This window comes from Equus quagga, chromosome 11, assembly GCF_021613505.1.
Source record: "Equus quagga isolate Etosha38 chromosome 11, UCLA_HA_Equagga_1.0, whole genome shotgun sequence".
NCBI classification, from domain to species: domain Eukaryota; kingdom Metazoa; phylum Chordata; class Mammalia; order Perissodactyla; family Equidae; genus Equus; species Equus quagga.
Window position 1 is genome coordinate 89,218,089 of NC_060277.1, and position 25,741 is coordinate 89,243,829.

The 25,741-nt window shown below is 42.0% G+C and overlaps 1 protein-coding gene across 1 annotated transcript in view; it reads left to right on the forward strand.

Moving 5' to 3' along the window:
- Positions 1–25,741, forward strand: part of CA10 (carbonic anhydrase 10) — a 467,323-nt gene that overhangs the window by 62,703 nt on the left and 378,879 nt on the right. Inside the window, exon 2 of the mRNA XM_046674606.1 lies at positions 15,753–15,827. Within this exon, the coding sequence (XP_046530562.1) occupies positions 15,753–15,827 (75 nt within the window). The remainder of the gene's footprint in view (positions 1–15,752; positions 15,828–25,741) is intronic.

The window sequence follows — 25,741 nt, forward strand, 5'->3', positions numbered from 1 at the left end:
GGCTCACCGTATACACCAGGAGTTGAAGAAAGCACTGGGGGTCACGTTGAATGTTTACTGACGGAGAAAAGTTACTCAGAGAAGAGGGAACCCTCCCCCCACTCAACCCCATCACCACCCAGCCTTTAGTACCTTCAGTAAACGTATTCCCTGAAATTTGCCTCTTTTCATCTAACATTTAAATAAAAGGAAATGTATCTGGGTCATCAGGATTCTAGTAATTGGGTCTTTTCTGGGGTCAAATGAATTGGTTTTATTGATTTATCAGCTGACAGATGGTGATGAGGATAGCAGGAGAAAGAGGGAGGAAGAAAGTGCACATTTTTGATTTAGGCTAGGCAATACACATACACGATGAAATATTCATCAATATGTGGATGATCTGATATGAATCTAAATGCCTTACAGGCAGATTCTTCAAAATGGCTAAAGCTACGTGTGACAAAACTGCTGTGTGCAGAGATGACCATGTAATTTATCATCTAAACTAGGACACCTTGGAGAGCAAAAGAGGGTCCTATTTATAATTACATTGGGACAGTGGTAAACTAGGAATATCTGAAGCAAATCAGAAGTTTTAGTCACCCTAGTATGTATTCTCCAAAACATATTTCCTTGCTTCTTGGTCCATCTCAGGGAAACAGGAAGCTTTCAAATTTTCTTCAGTATCACTGTGGAATGTGGAGGATTCTACAAGACGTAGCTTTGTTCTATCCAGTCAACCACCATTGTCAGCGCACAGCTAGACAACATTTCCCTGGCCCCCTTTACATTTAGGTATATTCAGGAGGCTAAGTTCTAGTCAATGAAATGTGGGCAGAAGTAATGAGTATCATTTGAAAGCAACTTACAAGAGAGTCACCAGGCTGTTTTCCCTTCTGGCCTGACTTGCACAGTATGGTGGTTTGAATTCATATGTTGCAGGTAGCAGAGCCACAAGACAGAAGGAGCCTGGGCCGTGATTTGGAGAGCTGTGCATCAATTAGGAAAACCAGTTTGGGATTTGGGGATTTTACATTCGTGAGAAATAAGCTTGTACTATGCCGTTGAGATTTTTAACCTTTACAGCAGGTAAATTAGCATTATCATCACTAGCGTTATCTTAACTAATAGATTGCATAAACAATAGCCTCAGATGTAGTAAAGACATCTCTTTCTCATTGAACTGTGAGCTTCTCCAAAATAGAAATCCAGGGTAGGTCTTGAAATACAGTGAATACATTCTAAATACTTTTTTGAATTGCATTGAATCAAATCATATTGAATTGGATGGAAATTAAATAAATTATACATAAAATGGTAAGAAACTTCAGAGATGATAAAGCTTTCTTCCAACTGGAGGAAACATGGAGGTTTCAAGGCAAAGGTGGTCTTTGAGCTGACACTTGAAGAATTGACTTACTTTGGATAGGCAGTGAAGAAAATGATGTTCCAGGAAAAAGATATAGCTTGAGAACATGATACACATAAACAAGAACAGACAGTTCAGTCTGACTAGGATGTAGGACCAGTCAGTGAAAAACAAATGTCTAAATTTACTTCAGTTCAAACATATTTATTGGCCACCTGTTCTGGCAGGAGCACAAACCCGTGAAGAAGTAATTTAAGAAAATAGTGTATATGATGCGGCAGAGGTATATAATAAATGCTATGAGAGCACAGAGAAAAGACCCCCAAAGGATACTACGGTGAGTTTTGAAAAGCAAGTAAATTAACCATACCCCACAGGGCATTGAAAGCCTTTTTAGGATGCTTGCCCGTTATGGTGTAACCAACAGGGAGCCATTGAAGGGTTATTGTAGTGATCCTTGAATGATGGTCAGTGAGTTTGGACATTGCTTTGTAAGTAGTTGAAAATCATTAAAGAATTTTGAAAGGACAGTGGGGCGGTAAAAGATGTGAGCAAAGCGTTGTTTTAGGAAGAGTTTTCTTTTTGTTTTTTTAAAATTATTTTATTAGGGTCATGTTGGCTTATAACATTGTGTAAATTTCAGGTGTACATTGCTATATTCCAGTTTCTATATAGACTGTTCACCACCAATAGTCTAGTTTCCTTCTGTTCACCATACGTATGTGTCCTTTTACCCCTTTCACCCTCCCCCTACCCCCTTCCCCTCTGGTAACCAGCAGTCTGTTCTTCTTATCTATGTGTTTGTTTGTTTGTTTATCTTTCACACGGGAGTATTTCTCCAAGGAAGAAGAATCTTCATAATGGTTCAGGTGTGGGGACAGCGGCATGGAGCATGGAGATGAGGAGTCTTGTTATTAGGCAGTTGTAATCGCCCATTTACGTAACTATTGAGGGCCTCTGTGTAAGACCTATGTCTAGGCAGTATAAATGGATAAGAAAAATGGATTAGAGCTATAGCAGAAGTAGAATTAATGTCTTAATTCCTTGGATATTGGAGGTGGGTGTGTATCAGTTGGAATTAGTTTCACCTGTGATAGAAAAATACCAATTAAGATGGAGGTTTATTTCTCTCTTGTAAATGGAGTCAGTATAGGGATCCCAGGTCCTTCTGACTTGTTACTGGAAAGGAGGCTTTGGCTTCATGGTTCAAGAGGGCTACTTCAGCTCTTGCTATCATGTCCACCTTCCAGCATGCTGAAAGGGGTGAAAAGAGGTATAACATTTCCCTTTAACACTTTTTGGATGTCTTACACCCTAACATCTCATTGGCCAGAACTTAGTCACATGTCCACACCTAGTTACAAGGGAGGTAGGGAAATGTAGTCTATTCTGAGAAGTCATGGTTCTTCCTAAAACAAGGGCTTCTCTTGTTAAGGAAGAAGAGTAAAGTGGCTGTCAGGGGATTTTTAGCACTGTCTTTGCCACAGGGGCAAAAGACAATGGTTGTGATCATGAGGTCCTGGAAAATAGGGATACCCTATCTAGTGGACTGCTGAAAAGGTCAGATGGAACTGGAATGAAAAGTCCACATGAGGAATATAAATTTTGAGTCATCCTCATTGAAATAGTAGCTGAGATGGGTAGAATGGTCAAGTCTTCCAGCTACAACTCTCCAGATAATTCAAGTTCCAAACTTTACTTTCATCTTTGTTTAAATTATGGAACTCCAGTTTGGCTTGTCTGGACATCCCAGATGTGCTCATCATTCATTGGCTCCACCACTGACAAAGTATGTGACAGCACCAGTCATGTAGTGCGTGATCAGCAAATACTCAGTGGATCAGAATCTGAAAGAAGGACAAAAAGATGTTGAGCTGAAGAAAATTAATAAAACCACATGGTCTAAGATTTGCCTCTGGCCTTTGGTCCTATCATGGCTCATTGATTCCAATGGGTCATTTTGTATGCTTCCCCAGCAGCCCGTTGGGTGTTGGGCTTTGTCCCAGCAAACAGCACAGATTCCCTGCATGAGTTCCCTGAATCCATTGCTTTGCTGCTTCAGGTCTCATGTTCTGTTCCCACAGGTTGCTTGGTGATGGTGCTTTCACTTGGAAACGTCACGAGTGCCCTCAAGCTCCTGAACTCTCCCTCAGTCAGGCAGGGCTATCTTTTTCCTTCCATGATCAGGCTGAGAATCTAGAGCATGGACTGTGGATTGACGCTTCTTGAGGATGTGATTTTTTTTTTTTTCTTAATTTCAACCAGATTCAAGTAAAATTGTTCCATAGTTTCTGGTTTCTTTTTCTGAGCAATTTTCTACTTCTTATTTATTTATTTATTTTATTTTTTGAAAGATTGGCACCTGAGCTAACAACTGTTGCCGATCTTTCTTTTGTTTTCCTCTCCAAATCCCCCCAGTACGTAGTTGTATATTTTAGTTGTGGGTCCTTCTAGTTGTAGAATGTGGGATGCCACCTCAGCATGGCCTGATGAGCAGTGCCATGTCCACACCCAGGATCCGAACCCTGGACTGCCGAAGCAGAGCTTGCAAACTTAACCACTGGGCCACGGGGCCGGCCCCCAATTTTCTACTTTTTATCTTTTGCCAGATTCCCTTTCTGCCTCTGGCTGCACCACCCTAAAATCACCACCAGTGACATCAAATAATAAAAGTAATGGATGTCACTTATTAAGCACAAAGTATTGTCTTATATACATTTGCATATTTAGTCCTTTTGATAGTCCTTCAAGGCAGTTATTTCCAATTTTCAGATAAGGACACTGAGGTGTTTTATGGTTTTTTTTTGTTTTGCTGAGGAAGATTCGCCCTGAGCTAACATCTGCTGTCAATCTTCCTCTTTTTGTATGTGAGCAGCCACCACAGCATGGCCACTGACAGACGAGTGGTGTAGGTCCAGGCTCAGGAACCTAACCCAGGCTGTCAAAGTGCAGTGTGCCTAACTTACCCACTAGGACACCAGGGGTGGTCCTGTTTTTGTTTTTTAACTGAACATTTAAAAGATGAAATAATTTGCCCAAAGTCACACAAAATTTAGTACTAAATTTGTGATTCAACTCCAGGTTGCTGTATATTTTCCATTATTTCACACTCCCTCTCAAAAGACACTAATGATTCTGCTTGTTTCTTTTCATCTGACTTGGCCTTGCTCACTTCAAGCTTAGGAGAGAGATGAGGAGATTTTAGTCTCATTCAAAGCTACTCGTTGTGATTGAAAGTTTTGTGTGGAATGAGATTAATCCCACAATTGACTAACTCATTGATTTTAGGAATTATCAATAGTTTATCAACTGTAGTTTAGAAATGGATTCATTATATTAATACCCTTTTAGTATTCTTAAATATGACACACATTCTCCTTATCATGGTGATTTACGGGAGGCCAGCTGATCCTGGGCATGGCCTTGATCTTCTGAGGTTTGAAGTTTCATCCGTTTTAAAATGTGAATAGACTCTACTACCAAATTGATTTATAATATTTATGGAAAATACATCTATACCTGGTTCCAAAATGATAAATAATATTAAAAAAATTGAAATACAAAATGTATCCTGACTTTGATGAAATGTTCGTCTCCTGAATTTGTGCCAGAAGAGAATCATTCATTAGAGTTACCAAGCTTCTAGATTAGTTGCCTATATGTCAGAAGTCAAAAATATTTTTAGAGGGATTAGCATTATTCTATCATTATTTATTTGTCTTGAGATTACCCCAATATTTTCCTTTAATAATAATCACTTTATTATTAATAATACAATATGATAATAATAATAATAATAATGCAAATAATCACATTACTATGGCAATGCAAGTTGCTGTAAATTTTTTACAAAGTAACTTAACAAGTACGCTTCTGCCTTGTCCTTTGACCCAGATTTTAGCATGCTGTGCTAAAGGAAGATTCTAAAAGAGGAGGAGAAGGGGATGCTGTGCTCTTGAAACAGTTAATTGCAGTATTCAAACAACAAAATGACCAATAGAAAGGGAGTAATTGGGAAATTATGGCATGTTTTTTAAACGCACTATTATGTGCACATTAAAAATAAGAATGGAGGGGCCAGCCTGGTGACGCAGGAGGTAAATTTGCACGTTCCGTTTTGGCAGCCCTGGGTTCACCAGTTCAGATCCCGGGTGCAGACCTGTGCACTGCTTGTCAAGCCGTGCTGTGGCAGGCGTCCCACATATAAAGTAGAGGAAGATGGGCACAGATGTTAGCTCAGGGCCAGTCTTCCTCAGCAAAAAAGAGGAGGATTGGCAGCAGATGTTAGCTCAGGGCTAATCTTCCTCAGAAAAAAAAAAAAAAAAGAATGGAGGTGCCAGCCTGATGGCTTAGTGCTTAAGTTCACGTGCTCCACTTCAGTGGCCTGGGATTCACTGGCTCTGATCCTGGGTGTGGACCTAGCACCGCTCATCAAGCCTTGCTGTGGTAGGCGTCCCACGTATAAAGTAGAGGAAGATGGGCACGGATGTTAGCTCAGCCTCAGCAAAAAGAGGAGGATTGGCAGTAGTTAGCTCAGGGCTAATCTTCCTCAAAAAGAAGAAACAACAAACATAGGAAATCTGAATCAAGTGTGGACTTTAATTAATAATAATATATCAATACTGGTTCATTAATTGTGACAAATCTACTAATGGAGGATGTCACTAATAAAGGAGACTCATAAGAACTCTCCATACCATCTTTGTAATTTTTCTATTAATCTAAAACTATTCTAATATAAAAAGTTTATTAATGTCCATATATATGTTCTATCTATAATACATACAGAACATAATATATTCTATATATATAACACACACACACACACATATATGTATATATATATACACACACACAGAGAAAGAGAGAGAGAGAAAGTAAATAAAGAAAAAAGAATGACATCAGACTACTATTTTCTCTCCTGTTTCTTTTTTTTCTCCAACCTTAGTGGCTTCTCCTCTCATTCTCATTTTGGATTTTTTCCTCTATTCAACATCAAATATTGAACATCCCTCTATTCCATGTCTCTTTTGGTCTCTCTCTATAAATTTTCACATCTTTCTTGGTGACCTCTTCTAAATTCGTGATTTTAGATATCATTTATATGTCAAAAGATCAAAAACAGAGATCTCATCTTGACCTCTCCTCAGAACTCATTTTATTTCTAACCGCCCGCTTGCCATCTCCCCATAAATGCTCACTAGCCATCTCAGATGGAATCTTGACTTCACTTCCTGCTCTAAAGCTACTCCTCCCCCAGTCTCCCTTGTCATCTCAATAATGGTTAACATCTAGTGCCTCAGGCCAAAAAAAAATGGTAGTTATCTTTGATCCATGGTCTTTAACTTCCCTCATCCAATCCATCAGCGTGTCCTATTCACTCTTCCTCTAAAACATACAGGGTCCATCCACTTCTGTTTTCACCAACACTCTCCTAGTTGAAGCCACCATTATCTTTCTCCTGGACTACTACTTATATCGTCAGGCCTTGAACGTTGACCCACTTGAACCTCTCTCCCCATGCATACACTATAGTTCACCCGTAATGGCCACTTTTATGTTTCTTAAAAGAACCAAATTCCTTCCTGCCTTCTTAGGGTCAGTCAATCCACCTGAAAATACTATTTCTGTTGATCTTCATAAGGTCAGATTTTTTTTTTGTCATTTGAATCTCAGTTTAAGTATCATAATCTCAGAGGCCATCACTGTCACACAATCTAATGTGTCATTCCAGTCACTCTCTATTATCTCACCCTCTTTAATTATACTGCAGAAGACTTTTCTCTATGTAATATTCTCCTTATGGTTTAATTTAGTTGTTTGCTTTTTTTCTGCCTCCACCAATGGAACGTGAGTTCTTGGAAAACAGGAACTTTGTATTGTCAATGTGTAGAACACTGCCTGACAGTTGTAGGAACTCAATAAATGTTTGTTGAATTAGTGAAAGTGACAAATGAGGAATAGACTCTAAAGATCTGAAATTCAGGGAAGTCAGTAATTACAATGGAACTGGAATGATCAGGAGAAGTTTCTGGAAAGGACTTTGAGAATTGAGTAAGACTAGTCAAGAAGAAGTAGATAAAGAGAGAATTGTGGGGGAGAAAAAGGCTAAAGCAAAGGTGTGGAGGGAGTAACAAGTGTGATATACTTGGGGACAGCAGGTAGAACAGAAATTTTGTAAAGATTATGAGAAATGAGATCAGAATGAGTAGTGAATCCAAACTGCAGAGATTCTGGAATACTAGGGTAGGAATCATGTTAGCCATGCTAGGGACTTTCTTCCTGTTGATTTTCAACTCCAGCTGCCTTTGGACTTCTTAGCCGTGATCTCATTCTACGCCTTTTAAGTGAAAGTAATACCGACTGCTTCACCACCAATTATTTTCTTTCTTTATCTTCCAATGCAAATAAAATTTTGATATCACCTTGCTTGTGTCTGGCCCAATGTGTGAGGTGATTCTAGCTTATATCCATCTTCTGTGTTTGGAACAGTCACTCTGTCACCCAGTTAGCCAGTGCAATCCTTGGTGATCTGAGTGTTCTGTCAGGTTTTTATGGTAAGTGGGGGGTGACAGAAGGTGCAGGGAGAGACATGAGTTTCAAACTTGTCCCACAACTTTAGAAAAAGTAAAGAATGGCAGAGATGTAAATACTCTCAGTTATGGCATTTCCCTCCTCCCATTCCCCCTATACTTTTAAGATTTTTTTTTTCTTCCTTTTTCTCCCCAAAGCCCCCCGGTACATAGTTGTGTATTCTTCATTGTGGGTTCTTCTAGTTGTGGCATGTGGGACGCTGCCTCAGCGTGGTCTGATGAGCAGTGCCATGTCCGCGCCCAGGATTCGAACCAACGAAACACTGGGCCGCCTGCAGCGGAGTGCGTGAACTTAACCACTCGGCCACGGGGCCAGCCCCGCCCCCTATACTTTTAAATGAAACACATGAGCCAAATAAGAGTTTGCTGTGGCTTTGATTTCCCCAGGCGGAGTGTCAGCTCCTGGTGTTCTTCCATCTGTCAAGTGAGTGTGGGCCTGTCAACCACCTTGAAAATGCTTTTGTCCACATTCCCACTGACCACAGATACAGGCATCACACCAACAAGTCTTTGGAAATAGACTAAAATCTCCCAAAGACTGTTCGAGCTGGACCGCAAGTTTATATAATATATGACTACAGCATTTTTCATCCATCCATGTAACTTTCACTGGGCACCTCTTATGTACCAAGCTTTGCATAAATAATGGGATTTCAAAAGAAGACACATTCCCTGACCTCAAGAACGTTATGGTTTAGTGTGAAAGAAAGACATGGAAGCAGAGAAGTGTGGGGCACTGTCTAAATGCTAAGATGTAGGATAACACATAATATCAAGGGGGCACAGAGGAAGGAGAGACCTACCCGGTGACATAAGTCAAGCACTTGGGCAAGAGTATTACCGCGGCAGGTCCAGTGGGTGCCATGCAGTGCACTGGGGTGGTCATTTAGGTTTCCTCTGGTGATCCATGCTCTTCTCAAAGTTCCTGCTTCCCATGGCGAGGGCACAACTGGCCATTAAAGGGAAATAAGTGATGTCCTGGGGATATGACACTTGGCATCCTGCATCCAATGTAAACAGGACTTTCTTCACCTGCCAACACCCAGTGTTCTCCTGATCTAATAGCCTCAGTCCCTCCTTCCTTGAGTTACGTCCTCAGGCAGAGAAAAGCAGTTTCTCAGGGAAATAACTGTTCAGATCTCCTATTATCACATTAAAAACAAGTACCCCAGCAGCACATGTGCTCTAACCACCACTCCTCTGTATTTGGCTCCATCTTTGCTGGTCATAAACCACCTGGCACGGGTATAATTGTACTGACCCAGGGCTTAGAAGCGCATTTTTGCAATGTGCACACTTACAGTTGGGTGCATTTTGACTGACAGAGTTTTATTAAGCAATCTCCCTTCTCCTCCTGGATCCCTTTGAGGCTCCTCTGGCCCCTCTGCTCGATTCCCTTCCCCACCACACCAGGGTGCACTCAGTCGTTCTTGATTTTCGTTTTCCACCAGGTCAAGACAGCACTATAATTTCCACATGGAAGTGTTTCACAGTTGGGCTTTCTCTGAATCTAAGTTACTTAAGCTACTTAACTCTGTCTTGCAGCTAATGATAGGGATCGAAATATATGTATAAATAGAGTGTAAAAGTTAACCTCAAAATGACATGAAAGAATTAGCATGTGAAATATAATTTATTTATCTATGGAAACAGATGAGATTCCCAAGAGTCGACATGCTTTACAGACTTGTGGGAGGGATAAAAGGGCTTCCAGGAATCAGTCAGGTCCCTTATGGCTGGTTTGAAAAACTCAGCATGGGGTTGTGCGCAGTGTTTATATGAGGCACCTCCAGCTTTGGTGGTTTAGCCCAGTGGAAATGGGGTGGGGAGGGGGCCATATTGAATTTTATGTAGACTTTGGTAACCAATTTCCGGAAGTCTGGAAAAGATTTAGTGTTCCCCTTGCTTTCTCTGGTGCTTATTGATCAGACACCATTTACATGTAATTGGAAACTCATATGTTTACAAAATCTTTTTGATTTTTTCTTTAAAGTAGCTCATTTCTAAAAATTTGAGTAGGAAGCAGAACTAGATGACAAAAATCCTTTCCGGCTCTAAGACAGGAATCAGCAGAGTGCTCCCTGCCACAGGCCGAATCCATCCCTGTCTGTGTTTGTAAATACAACTGTGTTGGCACACAGCCACACCCATTCATTTATATATTGCCTATGGCTGCGTTTGTGCTACAGTGGCAGAGTTGAGTAGCTGGGACAAAGACCTTATGGTCTTCAAGACCTAGAATATTTACTCTCTGGCCATTTACAGCAAAAGTTTGCTGACTCTTGTTCTAAGACACCATACATTTTTAAGTGGCATCCCTTCTCTGTGCCTCAGTTTCCTTGTATGTCCAAGAAGAGATTGGAGCAATGTGTGTCTCTTTCTAAATCCTGAGATTCTGACTTTTCTTTTGAAACTCACAAGTTCTTAACCTTCCACAATGAAAAAAAGAAAATAAAACTGAAATATGTTTTCTTTATTATCAAGAGAGGGGCCCTTGCTATGTATATCTCCTCATCTGGCAGCAATGACAGCTTTTATTGTCAACACAATTTTTTTGATTAGACACCTGGATTTTCCCCGGGGGCTGATTGCATGTTGAGTAAAGAATCCTGATCCACTGGCAAAGGGAAGCAGAGAACACTGGAAGCTAAGGCTGCTTTCTGTTCACCTGTTTGCTCTGAGGAATTCTCCATTGGCTCTCCGCTCACTGGAAACCAGATGTAAACAACAGATGACTATAGAGGATCTGGCTGGGAGGCGATAAATGGAAATCCAGTACTTCTCTTAGTGCTCTATCGCAAAAAAGCTGCTGGTAGAACAGCAGTCCCCCCTTATCCACAGTTTCACTTTCCATGGTTTCAGTTACCCACGGTCAACTGCAGTCTGAAAATAGTAAATGGAAAATTTCATAAATAAACAATTCATAAGTTTTAAGTTGCATGCCGTTTTGAGTAGCATGATGAAATCTCACACCCTCTGGCCCTGTCCTCTCCAGGACACGAATCATCCTTTTGTCCAGCGGATCCACACTGTAAAAGCTACCTGTCTGTTAGTCACTTAGTAGCCCTCTCAGTTATCAGATCAACTGTCTCCGTATCGTGGCGCTTCTGTTTAAGTAATGCTTATTTTACTTTATAATGGCTCAGACACAAGAGTAATGATACTGGCAATTTGGATATGCCAAAAAGAAGTCGTAAAGTGCTTCCTTTAAGTGAAAAGATGAAAGTTCTCGAATTAAGAATAAAATCGTGTGCTGAGGTTGCTAAGAACGAATCTTCTAGCCGTGAAACTCTGAAGAAGGAAAAAGAAATTTGTGCTAGTTTTGCTGTCGCACTTCAAATATGTATGTATGGGAAAAAACATAGTGAATATAGGGTTTGGTATGATCCATGGTTTCAGGCATCCACTGGGGGTCTTGGAACTATCCTCTATGGATTAGGGGTACTACTGTACTGAAGAACTTTAAATGAGGTGCCTTTTAACTGTGCTGTCCTGTCTTTCCAAATTGTGAAACAATATCAGGCCAGTCTGGGCATGCAAGGGCATTCAAAAACATACTACATAAAATGCCTTCATTTTCTTCAACTCTAGCCTGCAGGTAGCATATTTTGTAATTGATAGACATCAAGTGGGCCCTGCTCAGGCTGATCGATATTTGTAGGGTGAATTTGGATCCTTCACAATGCATGTCACAGAAAGCTAACAGAAACTCCACAGTTCTATCATTATAACAGACCTTATTCAGATGGTCTCCTTGTCTTGCCGGCTGCTAAAATCTTACATAACTCCGTTTCTGAATGGATGGGATAGCTGAGGAAGCAGTGACAGGAGATGAAGAGAGAGCAAAGTGTTTTGCAACTGTCTAGGTGGAACCGAGGCTTTCGTGAGACTTTTCTCAATTGCAGCACTCTTAATTATCCAGGGACTTCTTCGTCTTCTACCTTTTAAATGACATTTCTTAAATTGATGCCTTGGTCAGACTGGATAGGCCTTTCTTATGGGGTATGTGTGTGTGTGTGTGTGTGTGTGTACGCACTCAAGCATATGAGAGAAAGAGGAGAGAGAAAGAACGTGAATTTATCTAAAAGTCTGGAAACTTTGTCATTTCATTTAGGATTGTATTAGAATTAGCTTTCCCTTTTTGCCAACTTAAGAGCAAGCATCTTTGCTTTCTCATTTTTCCTCACTGCTTTATTCTTTGGTGGAAATGATAATTTCTTAAGGATATGGTCAAATATAAGGAAAAGTAGAAAAAAGCAGGAAAAAGTAGAAAAAATATTTGAATACGTAGTGGGGCAGCAAATGAACTCGACCCTACATATCAGATATATAGGGAAAGATGTATCTTTTATCCAACAGATAAAACATTATCCTCTGATTAGTGTCCAACATGACATTTCACCCTATTTCATTCAGCACACATAAATAGTGCTACAAATAGTCCTTTTAGGTTGGTGATTTTCAAGAGGGGTGTCACTGTTCCTGGGGGAGTGTTTTGGAAATGAGTGAGGGCAAGTTGAGATTGTTTTAATGAAAGAGGTGGCTATTAGCGCCAATTGAGGGTGGGCAGAGACTATTCTCTGCAATTTGTTAGTTCCAAACAGTGACTAGTTGCCCCATGTCCCAGCAGACATTCAAGTGGATGAAAAACTGTTTAATTTATCTGAGCCTACAAACCCCATTTTGCAAAGTCTCTCTTACGTAGTTTTGGTATAGCCTGTTCTTCAGCAATGCAAATACTGTGTAAATCAAGGGAAAGTGTACTTGATTTTGTTCCGAACTTTGCCAAGAGTTGTTCCCTATCTGGGAAACATCACACTGCTAGAGCAATACCACTTGTGGATTCTGAAATCTCCAGTGCGACACAACTGTATCATTTGTACCTGTTGCCATCAAATATCCAACTTCTTCATTTTATCTTCTAGTGCATCATACCCAAGTATTTACAAATTGAAATATATATTTTATTATGAATTATGTTCTTTGCATTTCTCCTTTACATTACAGTTAAAGCATCACATTGATTATATTGATCGTTTTTTTGAAATTATGTGTGTAAATTAGCAGTCAACAAACCTTTTCAGTCAAGAGCCATATAGGAAATGTTTTAGGCTTTGTGGGCCAAATGGTCTCTTTTGCAAGTCTCCAACTCTGCCACTGTAGTGAGAAAGCAGCCATAGACAATATGTAAGGGAGCATGGCTGTGTTCCACTAAAACTATTTATGAACACTGAAATTTGCATTTAATATCATTTTCGCATGTCACAAGAAATTATTCTTTGATTTTTTTCAACTATTAAAACATGTAAAACCATTCTTAGGTCGTGGGCGGTACAAAACCAGTCTGTGGGCCATCCTTGGCTAGCAGATGATAATTTGCCTAATTCTAGTGCATCATGCTTAAGCATTTATGTATTGAAATATATATTATTGTAAATTACCTTTCCTTTGTTTCTCCTTTATATTATAGCTAAGGCACTATGTTGATTTTTTTTAAATGAATGTGTATAAATACTATAAACAAAAGTTCTTGTAAAACAACTTGGTAAAAAAAAAATTTAATGTAAAAGAAAAATTTTTGAGTGCTATGTAGATCCTTACTTGGAATAGTGAAATGTGTGCAAGAGTGTGGCCTTCCCAACAAGTGGCTCTGAGAATAAAGAGAGGCTATATTTATGGTTTAAATTGTTCAACGTCAGGGAAAAATCCTGATTGGATAAAATCGTGTGAATTTTGATAGAAATCAGAAGTTCTTGTCTTTGATAAGGAACATTAATTCCTATCTCTGATGCAAAGCTGTTAGGTGATGTCCTAGTTCATTGCTTTTGGGCTTTCAGAAATGTGTCTCTTTTCCAGGCTTGGAACATGCTGCATGTCCAGCAGAGCTAGTAGGAAGTTTAGTGAAATATCAGAATTGTTTCCTTCTTTTTCAGTAGGATGTACTGTCTATGAATTTTATTTAATTATCATCAAGGTGAACATTACAAAGTATTTGTTTCAAAAAAGAGCCACTGGGTCTGAGTGCATGAGGTGACATCTCATCTCACAGATCTCTAAGCCTGTGGGATTCGCATCTGACTCCTATGACAACCCTTCAGTGAGTTGGGAAGGACGATGAAGGTGGATCCTGCAATGTCCAAGGCCCAGAAGGAGAATCAGAATCATTCTGAACTCTAGACAAGTGTCTTTTGTCCACCTGCTTGGTGAACTTTGCAACCATATAATTCTTGATCTGGTTTGACTTGGTCAGGCCTAAAGGTCTCCTGGCTGACTTCAGATCTCCTTGTCTTTGCCTGTTGCTACAAATACCTGGAGTCTATGTTGACTGTTCCACCTGGTTCTGTGGCTAGACAGAACCTCTCCATCCTCTACTTTGAGGTCACTTCTCCCTTGCCTGCTGCCCCAGGACAGATGCACTGGCTTTCAACTCAGCTGCCTTCAGGATCTTCCTCAAGGGCTGTGGGAACATCTGGCCTTTATCCATGCCCCCTGGGAAGTCAGAGTACTGGGAAATCCAGTGTGCTTTGATGCAACCATGCCCTAGGTTAGCGCTGGGCAACTTGAAAAGGGATACCTTTGCAGAGCCTTAAATAGATTCTTTGTCCCTCTTCTCTTGATTTCTAAAATTCCCTAACGCCACTGTCAGCTCCAGAAGACGTGGGCTTCTCTTTTCTTCATCCTATGTCATAAACCCTCCTTCATCACAGAGCTGCAAGCCTCAGGGGTCTTAACATGTAGGCAGAAGAAGTATCTTCTCTGTATTATGGGAAGATGCTTGGAGTTAAGCAGTAGAAGCTCATATGGAAACTAAAGGAATTTAGCAAATCCTCTCTCAACACAAAGCTTTGCTTTCAAACCCATTTTCTTGTACCATTCTCTCTAATCCAGAATGATGAGTCTGAAGAAGGAGACGGAAAAAAGAACAAGGCTTAAAGAAAGGAAATTAAAGTAAAGGTTTAGCATTTGCTATATACTGGCCAAATTACAAGTATGGTCGAAATTACCTTGTTTTCCTCCAATGTGACTGAGAGCTGAAATGTGACTGTAATTTAATTAGGAAAGGGATCAACGCAAGTTTGATCTTTGCACTTTGGGGTGTACACCCCTATGTAATGGAATTGCCCAAATTCACCTATCAGCTGTCGCAAATGTCAAGGATTATCCTGATGTCTTGTCAGTGGGAACTCACAGACCCCTCTGTTGTGTCCCGATTTCTTGGACTTTCCACCCTTTCTCCCTGTGATGTCAAATCTCTCACCACGATTATTTATATTCTTGTTTTCATTTTCCTGGGACCTAAGGAAAGCGGGCTGATTGCACCATCACTCTTCTAGCTTAGCCCATTCAGCAAACTCCCCACCTCGCCATTCCTAAGATTTCCACGCATGTGTAGAGTTCTCTCCTGGCTTGTGGATGGAATCAGCCTCCTTTCCTCAGTTCCAGTGGAGGGTGTGTGTGTGTGTCTGTGCATGTGTGTATTTCTGTGTCTGTGTGTGTAGCAGCAGGTGAGAAAAAGAGATGAGTCAGAGGTAGAGACAAATGACAGAGGAATTCAAATGGGCTCAAATACATAATTACTGTCTCTCTTTGATAGAAATATCTTGAGTACTTTTTATAAAACTCTATGAGAGTATATTTACAGGTTAATAATCTATTTGAAAATAAGGAAGGCGGAGGGATTGCTGTTGCATTTTGTAGTATGACTTGTGGGTAAAGGATTATTTTATGTATGTTCACCCTTCTTACTTGGCCAAGACACAATACTGCTCAACTATTGTCTTAGTCTCTCTTCCTTGTTTTTCCTTTAGCTCAACAGAATTCACCAAAAATCCATGAAGGCTGGTGGGCATACAAGGAGGTGGTCCAGGGAAGCTTTGTTCCAGGTAAATATACGCTTATTCTTGTTATTTTATTTTTAAGAAAGTAACTTGACTGAAATATAGTATTATTTCTGGAATTTTGCATTTGCTCCATGTCAAGGAATGTTTTGTAAAAGGCAGCATAGTCTGACTTATGTGTTAGGTGAATAATCCATCCAGAGAAAGTTTATTAAGGAGTGGCAACATAACCAAGACTACGTTTTCCATCTGAGCCTACGTCCCAGGGTACTTCTGTCTATAGGTGCCTCTGTCGAAGAATGGGCAATGGAGGATGGAGGGTTGAAGCTCTGTTTGCTGGAATTTGGTTAAGTGACAAAGAGCCATTTTTTAACATTAATGGAACAGGAAATCTGGGTAGGCCGACCGTGGCAACAAGGCTTGCTGGGATGCATGCTGTCACTGATGTCACATCAGTAGCATTCATGGTCAGGACTTAGCAGATTAGGCCAAGCACCAGCTAAAAATAGCAGGCAAAGTAGATGCTGTCAGCATGGGGGAGAGAACTGAAACAAACCATGACTTTAGTTTAGAAGCAAGATGGAGGGTCGTTGTCTTCCCCTTACTCTTATTCTAATCATGGTGCTCGTCCTTCTGCTGCGTCAAGACTTTAGTGGGGAGAGGGGCAAAAGAAAGAGCAAGAAGGTTAAAGAGAAGGATGGCAGGGAAGGCAAGTGAGATATTTCAGAGTACTTTTACTGTTTAGATGTGAGAGAGAAAGAGGTAAAGCTCTCAGGAGGAGCCAATGTAGGGGCCCCACTTAGTCACTGAGAACGGAGGGCCCAAAGTGTCAGTCAGGGTCTTTGTAGTTGGTGGCGGGTGGAAAGAGCAGTGCCCCCGGGTCACCTGGTCCATTCTTGGTGGCTATGTCTTTTTTCCTGTCCTTCTGTAGAGTTTGTTCCATCAGCTGTGCAGAGCTAAGCAAGTGGCTAAACCCCTCTGGGCCTCACTTTTCTCAGGTGTATTGTGGGACAAGAATACATGCTCTTGGAGCTTTCCAGTAGAATGAAAGCAGGCATGGTGAGGGAGAGTGGGTGACCCACGAAAAAGCCAGCTGACTGCCCAATAGCCTCATAAATTGGTATTATTAACTTGATAAATTTACTATGGTACATTTCTTCCTTGGCCCAGTGGGCATAGAAACTGGACTTGATTAATTGACTCAGAAATGACCAGGTTTCTAATAATGATCATATAACAACTTAATTGACACAAGCTATGTTCATATGGTGTGATATAGACACATGGCATTTTATTCTTACAGTTGGGGACATCTCTTTCCAATGGATAGAATGCATAGATTTTTTTCTGAGGAATCTGCTTCTCATTTTCAAGATATCCCAGAAATGACATTTATAATTTTATTCTTGTGCTCTGTGATTATGGAATTAGAGCAACAAAGGGCATTCCCTCCAGGTTATAATGAGTCTTGTTAAACTAATACTGGCCTCTGTAGTGACTGAAATTCTCGTGGATAAGCACTGAATAGGCACTGCAAAATTTTGTTTTTCTGTCCCACTTTTTTTGATGTTTTCCCATCTGTTGACACATTTTTCTTTAGGTGTTCAAGTTTTGAGTTGGCTCTTGCTTCTAAAACAAGTACAGGAAAAAAGCTTTATCTTTCCTTTATGTGTTGATTTAAAAGAGTTTGACTTTCCCTCATACACAGCTTTAAATGAGTTAATAAGTGTAAAACCTGCTACCTGGGGAGCAGGAAGGTATAGAAGTCTGAGCGTGGCCTCGAGTCAGACAGACCTGGAGCTGAGTCTGGGTTCTACGGCTTCCTGTGTGCTGTCAGCAAGTTGCCTACCCTCTCTCAGCCCCCCGGCTTCTTCATCTGTTAAAATGGAGATAAGGATTAAATCAGCCTCAGGAGGTTTTGTGAGGATTAAATTGCATAATGCAGGTAAGGGGTTTAGGGTAATGCCTGGTTCATGGCGCGAGTCCGTACATGTCAGATGTCATTGAGAACTGCTGGAGAAAAGGTTATAAACTGGAAAATGTAATAATCCAAGGGCAGGTCTCTCATGATGCCTAGAACATGGAAGGTGCTTATTACATGTTCCTTGAATTTGTAAACTCAACAGGTCTCTACACGGGGGCCAACCGAGAGGTGACTTTATCATCCTCTGCATTTAACAGTCCTGAAGCTCTTTGGCTTCCTGGTAAAGAAGACTAGTAAAGGAGAAATTATATGATAATTTCACTTCCTAAACTTTTGGAAGCCCCATCCAATTAAAAAAGATGAGAATTATGAGAATTTTTAAGTTAAGTAATTTGACCTGAGGCTCTAACATCTGACAGTCTCCAGATGACTTAGTTTATCTGAGATGGAGCTTAGGGCAAACCATGGACCCTTTATCTGCTATTATCAGTACTGAGTATAAGGTTAAGAGTGTTCTTCTCTTTGCCACTGGGATTTTTTTTCGGGTTCTGGATGTATGAAAGAGAAGAGAACTTCATATGATTAGACTATTTGGACAAGTTTTATTGTCCCATAAGTTCTTTATAAGAGTACCTAGAAATAGTGGTCAGTTGGCATAATAATTGTGAATCTGTGACTTCAACAAAGCTTGTGGTAGATAGAAATATATGATTTCTATAGCAATGGCAAGCACAAGGTTTATTTAGCACCAGAATATCCCACTTTGGTCAATTCAGTGGCACTTACAGAGTAGCCACCTCATGCCAAGCACCACGCATGTGGCTGTTGATAAAGAGGTAACTGATACATGATTCTTAATCAGGGTGAATCCATAATCTAAAGAGGAAAGTAAGCCATCATCCATGACTCAGTATCACAAGGGCTTTAGTAGGGTTTATAGAACATGTAAAGGAATCCACAAAGTATTGTGATTCTGCTGCCTGGTGTTTAACAGATTTTGTCGTTTATCTCCTCAAATCCGCATCTTCATCTAACCCTATCCATAACCACAGTCTGCCATGCAGGCAGAATCCCAGTTTTGTTTGCGCATTCACCCCCCACACAGCCATGTGCTCAGGGCAAGAGCCCCTCCCCAGCCCCAGAAGGTTACTCTTCGCTAATATCTATACCAATCACGGAGATTTCAGTCTCTTTCTTGACAGTGATTGATTTCATCATCAACTTCAGGATAGCTAATTTTATGTGTCAACTTGGCTAGTCCACAGTACCGAGATATTGGGTCAAACCTTATTCTAGATGTTTCTGTGGAGATATCTTTTAGATGAGATTAACATTTGTGTCAGTAGACTGAGTAAAGCAGATTACCCTCCATAATGCTGGTGAGCTTTGTCCAATCAGTTGAAGTCCTTACAAGAAAAAGACTGAGGTCCTCCAAGGAAGAGGGAATTGTGATTCCAGAAGTTTCTGGCCTCGAGCTGCAATATCAGCTCTTCCCTGGGTCTCCAGCCTGCTGGCTTACCCTGCAAATTTTAGATTTGTCTGTCTCCACAATCACATAAGCCAATTCCTTAACATAAATCTCTTTCTCTTCCACCTACACACACACACACATACACACACATTCTATTGGTTCTTTTTCTCTGGAAAACCCTGACTGATGCACTAGTATAGACATGGACTGATTATAAACAATTCTATCCATGGCTTGTGAGGAGAGGTCTGCTGAACAAACTTGGGGACAAAAGCCACACTGGAGACAGCAGAGCAAAAAGCTGGAAAGAACCCAGGTCTTTTGTGGCCCACTTCAGTGTTGAATTAACCATGGAATTGCCTTGACATTGATTTTCTTAAGTGAGATAACAAACCTCTTATTTTTGGAGCCACTTTGAGTCAGGCTTTCTGTCACTTGCAGCCCAAAGCATTCTTCCAGATTCGGGTTTTTCAGTACAAGAGGGACAGAAGCTGCAACTGCCTCTTGACAACGTTCAGGATTACTCAAAGGAGGAGGAGGAGGAGAAGGTGGGGAATATCAAAGTAAACAGCACTGGCAAAGAGGGGTGAAAACGCACCATGGTTTGTGGAGTGCTGGGTACTTCTGAGCGTGTAAAGGATGGTACACAGTGGAGCACGAGGAGAGAGGAGGCCAGCAAGGTCATCAGGGGCCAGGCCATGAAACTCTTCGTGTTCCATGTTCAAGAGCTTAGACACGATCCCTTTAAAAACAAAGGAAATATAAGACATTTCTAAGCTCTGGAGAGACACAATCAACTGCATGTTTTAAAAAGCCAGTTGTGGCTACAGTAATGGAGATGTACTGAGTTCAATAAGAATATCAGAGGCAGAAGGATCCTTGAGGATTTTTTTTTTAATCATCCACGCAAGAGATGGCAGGCACCTATACTAAGAGACTGTGAAAACCCCCCAAAATTGGGTTTATCATGTTATTGAAGGATTCAGCATGGGGTTTGTTTGGTAGCATTTAAAGTATATATCTCTCTCATACACATGTACATAACACATTTATAATTTAACATAAATACACACACACATTTAACACATTGCAGGAGAATGTGTGCCAAATACTGTCTGTTCACATTCCGTTTATCCAAAACAGCAGGGAAATTGGGCCTTCTCTTTAGAGGAGGCGCTATGCTAGGAGCTGGGATTTCGAAAGACATGGCTTCTTCTCGGTGTTTACAATCCAGCGGGAGAGGCAGTCGCTAGAAGTAATGAGCAGCCTTTTGTCCCTGGCACCTGCTTCACGTGGCCGTGAGTAGAGGGCAAGTTTCCTTCTAGCTTTTCAGACTAGGACGTCAGAATCTGGGGGCTTGCTTCCATTTTAAGGCTTTAAATCATGACACTTGGGGTCTATATTTTTACGACTTCATGGAACCCTAGAGCAGGTGAAAAACCTCTCTTCCACTCCACCACCTCCAGCGGCTCGCTCCTAGGTTCCGACCCTTGAGCTCTTCAGCTCTCTCATCCAGCAAGCTCTCTCTGAACACCTGCTTTCGGCGTGGCCATACTTGGTCCCTAGTAGGTAAAGACACAAAGGAGGTTCCACTGTGGGCTCAGGGAGCAGAGGATAGTGGGAGAAACCAGGGTAAATGTCACCTTACAGTGTTGCCAGGATTGCTGTGGAGGGTGTTTGGAGCTACCCATCTAAGAGAGCACAGAGGGCTTCCCAGTGGAGGCAATGCCTCAAACTGAGTCCCTAAGGGTAACATGTATGAATGGATCTGCAAGGGGAAGAAATGGTGTTTGAGAAAAGGGAGCAAGATGGGCAGAGGCCTGGAGGCTGGAAAGTGAGGCTCGCTGGAGTGAGCAGGGCTTAGGGGAGTCAGGGCCGAGGAGGCAGCAGGGGCCGATCACGGAAGGTCACACCAGCCGGGAGTTTGGACTTTACCCTAAAGGCCTTGGGGTGCCAAGGGACGGGCTGAAACTGGTGCAGAATTCGGGATGACGGGTCAGGGGGATGTGAGCTGAGATAGAAGCAGTGAGGACTCTGGGGAGGGTCCCCCGTCTAGGACCAGGAACCTCATCTCCGAACCCCCCTTCCCCGTCCAGGACAGAGGGCAAACTTTGCATACAGGGGGCTCAATGTTTGCTAAATCAACCTGGATCAGAACAGAGGACTTGTTAGCCCTTGATGCCAGGTGTCAATAATAATAATAAACACATCACTACACACCGCAGTACATGCTATAAAGGTGGACTGGAAACACCTCAGTTTTCCACCTGTGTCCCCTTTACTCCTCACACAGAACGCTTCCCCTCTCACGCTTCTGGTCACCAACTGTGTGGAAGTTTTTTCCCACATCAAGCAGTTCTTCATGACGTCAGTTGAGTCCTACAGTTTAACTCGATTCTGACACTATCTACCTGGAGATAGTGTCAGATTCCACAGAGTAAGGGCTCAGTCCCATGAGACTGCCCCTCCACTCAGATGCCAATCGCAAGTAGTGATCCTCAGTTACCCACAACTTCTGTCTGATTTGGCTACAAATAGGAGGTTCCCATGACCCCATCCTTGGGTTTCATTAATTTGCTAGAGCGGCTCACAGAACTCAGGAAAACACTTACGTAGGTTTACCAGCTTATTAAAGGATGTGATAAAGGAAGCAGGTGAACAGTCAGGTGAAGAGATGCATAGAGTGAGGTCTGGGAGGCTTCCTGGCACAGGAGCTGCTGTCCCTGTGCAGTTGGGGTGCGTCACCCTCCCAATATTTGGCCGTGTTCACCAACCTGAAGCTCTTAAGACCCTACACTATTGGGATTTTTATGGAGGCTTCCTCACGTAGGCATGATGAATGATTAACTCTCTTCCTAGCCCCTCTTCCCTCTCTGGAGAAGTTGGAGAGGGGTGAACATTGCAAGCATCTCATCATGGCTTGGTCTTTCTAGTGACCGGAACCATCCAGGAGCCCACCCAGAGTCGCTTCAATAGAGCCAAAGATGCTCCTAGTGCTGTTATTATTTAGAAAATTACAAGGGTTTTAGCATCTCTGTCGGGAACTGAGACAGAGACTGTATATATGTTTCTTATTTCACAAAAGGGTTTTGAAAAGTCCAGCAAGTCTGGAAATCAGGGAAGACCTTCCTGTAGAAGCCGTGGGAAGCCGAGACTGGAAGAGGACGAGGGAGAGTACCAGTGAAGAGTGGGCTCAGAGAGTGTTCCAGGCACAGGAATAAGCCCTGGGTAAAGGCTCAGAGGCATGTGTGGGCATGACGTGCCGAAGACACAGAACAAAATTCACTGTGGCCACAGTGTAGAGTGACAGAGAAAAGGTGGTTTGAGATTGGAGCTGGTCAGGAGCCAGATCACACAGTCTGGGCCACACTCAAAGTATCTGCGTAGACATCCTAGCAGTAACGAGAGGACAATAAACAGTTATAAGCAATTTACTCTTCCTCGGGGATCTGGCAATCACCAAGCGATCGTGAAACCGAGTTTCCAGCCGTCCGAATGACTACTAGAGGAATCTATAGCTTCATTTCTGATCAGGAGGGGATCAGGGGGCTGCTTCGGCTCGCTGCACCATCCTCTGGAGCGTTCTTTAAAACTGAGCTGGAATGGTTCGCCCAGGCCAATCAACTCTCCCAACATGCCATTTCCCACTCCTTCCTTGTTGAGTAGTTTTAAAACCTCAAGATTGTTAGAAGATGAAGGTAATTACAACTATTGGCAGCCACCTGTGGTTTAGCACGGATGCTTAATTACCTGTGGTGTTCAAAATGGCCAATTTTCTTTGCTTAAGAAAGGCCCACATTAGACACCTGGAAGGAATGTGAACTCTCTTTTTCTCCCAGCAGTCCTCCCAGGAAGGGAAGCGGACTGGACGGTGGGGGTGCTTGCTGATCTAGGATGGCCTGCCTGGGATCATTCACGCCCCTCATTTCTTCATATAGTAAATGGTGCCTATAATAGTTTTTTATTGCTGTGTAACAAATTACTACACATTTAGCAGCTTAAATCAACATATTTACTGTCTCCCAGTTTCCTTAGGTCAGGAGTCAGGCATGGCTTCGCTGGATCCTCTGCTTAGGGTCTCACAAGGCTACAAAATGTGTCAGTCCAGCTGCGTTCTCATCTGGGGCTGAGCTCAGGCGGGTCCTTGGCAGAATTCACATCTTTGTGGTTATAGGACTGAGGCCCTCAGTTCCTGTTGGCTGTCCCTTCTCCATAGGCAGTTCACAGCATCGCTGATTGTTTCTTCAAGGCCAACAGGAAAGTGTCTTGCTTTGAATCTCTCCCTTCTCTTCTTGGAAGGCCTGGACTCTCTTTTAAAAGTTAGGCCTACCCGGGATAATGTCCCTTTTGATCAACTCAAAGTCAACTGATCAAGGACCTCATTCACATCTGCAAAGTCCCTTCATTTGTGACATATAATGGAATCTAATCACAGGAGTGAAATCCCATCGTACTCATAAATCCCACCCATTCTCAAGGTGGGAAGATTATACAGGGTGTGTACACCAGAAGATGGGAATCTTTGGTGCCATCTTAGAATTTGGTCTATCACAGAGTCCCACACTCCTCTATCTGGTAAACTGTGCCTCTCATTCTTGCATAGAGTAGAAAAGCATAAAGAGCTGCTGATCTGCTCAATTCAAATCAATTACAAGATGGCATTTGAAAATGAACTAGACATTGTTCTAGCCTAATATCTTCAAATTAAGAAGTAGGAAATAATATTCTGTGGATTGGATATTGCTTTTGTTGCTTTTGCATGAAGAGTATCCTCAGAAGAAAACCAAAGCCAGCTTTGCCCAGGCCACCTCAGATTTCTCAGATTTCTAGCAAATGTAGGAGGTGAGGGAGAGGGTGGGGTTTTATACATGACTCCCAGGTTCCTGATATGGGCTACATGGAGAGTGGAGCCATTCTCCATTGTGAGGACATAGGAAAGAAGCAGTGAGGAGGGCGGGTCAAGATATGTAGAGGCTGCTTGTGGACAGCAGCCCTCGGGCTCATCCAGATGCCACCCTAAATTGCACTTCCAACCATTTACCCCCTGCCCTTATCTCCCTGGCCCTTTTATCTTCTAGCCTCAGACTCTGGCTTTTGATCTTCTCCCTACTTAGGCCTCTGTCCTCCTGTTTGGTGATGTTGCCCTTTGGCCTCCGGCTCAGGCTCAGTGTTTGCTTCCCCCATCCTCCCCACCTCCTACTCCCTCTTCACTCCACAAGCTCTGCTGACCCTGGTGTCAAGTGTAGCTCAGGACACAGGCTTCCTCCCTTCAGGAATTCACTGCATGATTGTCCCAATGCCTGTTCAGTCTCCCTTTGAAGGGAAGATGATCCCACAGCCCCTGAGCTTATCTGCCCTTCAGCAGCCTTCCATACATGCCACATGAGTGCTATATAAAGTCATTGAATGAGTTTCGTGTGGCTGCTGTAACAGATTAACACCAGTGTGACTTGAAACAATACAAATTTATTATCTTATAATTCTGGAGGTCAGATGTTCTAAAATCAAGCCCCTGCTGATGTTTCACTTTATGGCCTCAGTTTCTTTTCTGCAAAAATGTATGCAAACCTTTTTGTTTCAGAGTAGAATTTTCTTTTAATTTCTCTAAAAGATAAAGCTTGCATTTTACAGAGACCTGTGGCATGTTGTTTGGTTAAGGGAATAACCCTCTGCTATTGGGGGCAGTCAATCCTTACTGTGTAGGCTCTTGTTTTAGCCATTGAATTTCCTTGAGCAGGGTGTAGGTGAGAGAGCACACCAGTACTCTGTTCCTGGATTTTGCTTTTGTCATTCCAATCTTCTTCCTCCTTTGGGTCATGGAAGCCGCAAGAAGTATTGGAAAATGCTCATCGGCCTGGCTCTTCCATGAACTCTTAGGCAAGTCACACACAAGCAAGGCCACTGCTGGCTCACTTCCTTGACAGGCAGGGTTACCTTTCAGAGCTGACTTTGGCTGTGCTCTTGTGTCCTGATGCGCGTTACTCAATGGGTACGAGGAGCATGTGCAGGACCTCAAAGGGAGAAAGAAACAAATAACTTGGTATGCAGTACCTGGTTCTGTCCTCAGTTAGCTTTAGGTAATCTTTTTATACCCGCCAATAGGAGTTCTGAAAGGTAATACCATCTCAGGGTCTTGATTTCCTCCTGGTATAAAGGGTATTGAGCTGCATGGTTTTCAAAGGCCTATTCTGGCTCCAATATTCTCCGAGAGTTTGGTAATGTGACATAAGATTGGTTTGGGATATATATTTAGCAGCATTAAGAAATAGAATATTGATTTCATTCACAGGATAATTTTATCATGTTCTCAATATCTGTGTTCGGAAATGGAGTCAGCGATGCAAGTGTGTCTCTAGATTTCCGATCTCTCATCTCTAAGAGAAAGCGAATAGAATTTAATGGATATATTCTTCTCAGTATAGGAGGGTGATGATACACTGACTCACCCTTAATTATAAATACCTTTAGTTATATTTTTTTCCCCAGAAATTGGATTTGTAGGGATCAAAATTTACTCTGAGCCAGATCGGTGCCAGACACCCTGCTAGACATGGGGGGTACCAA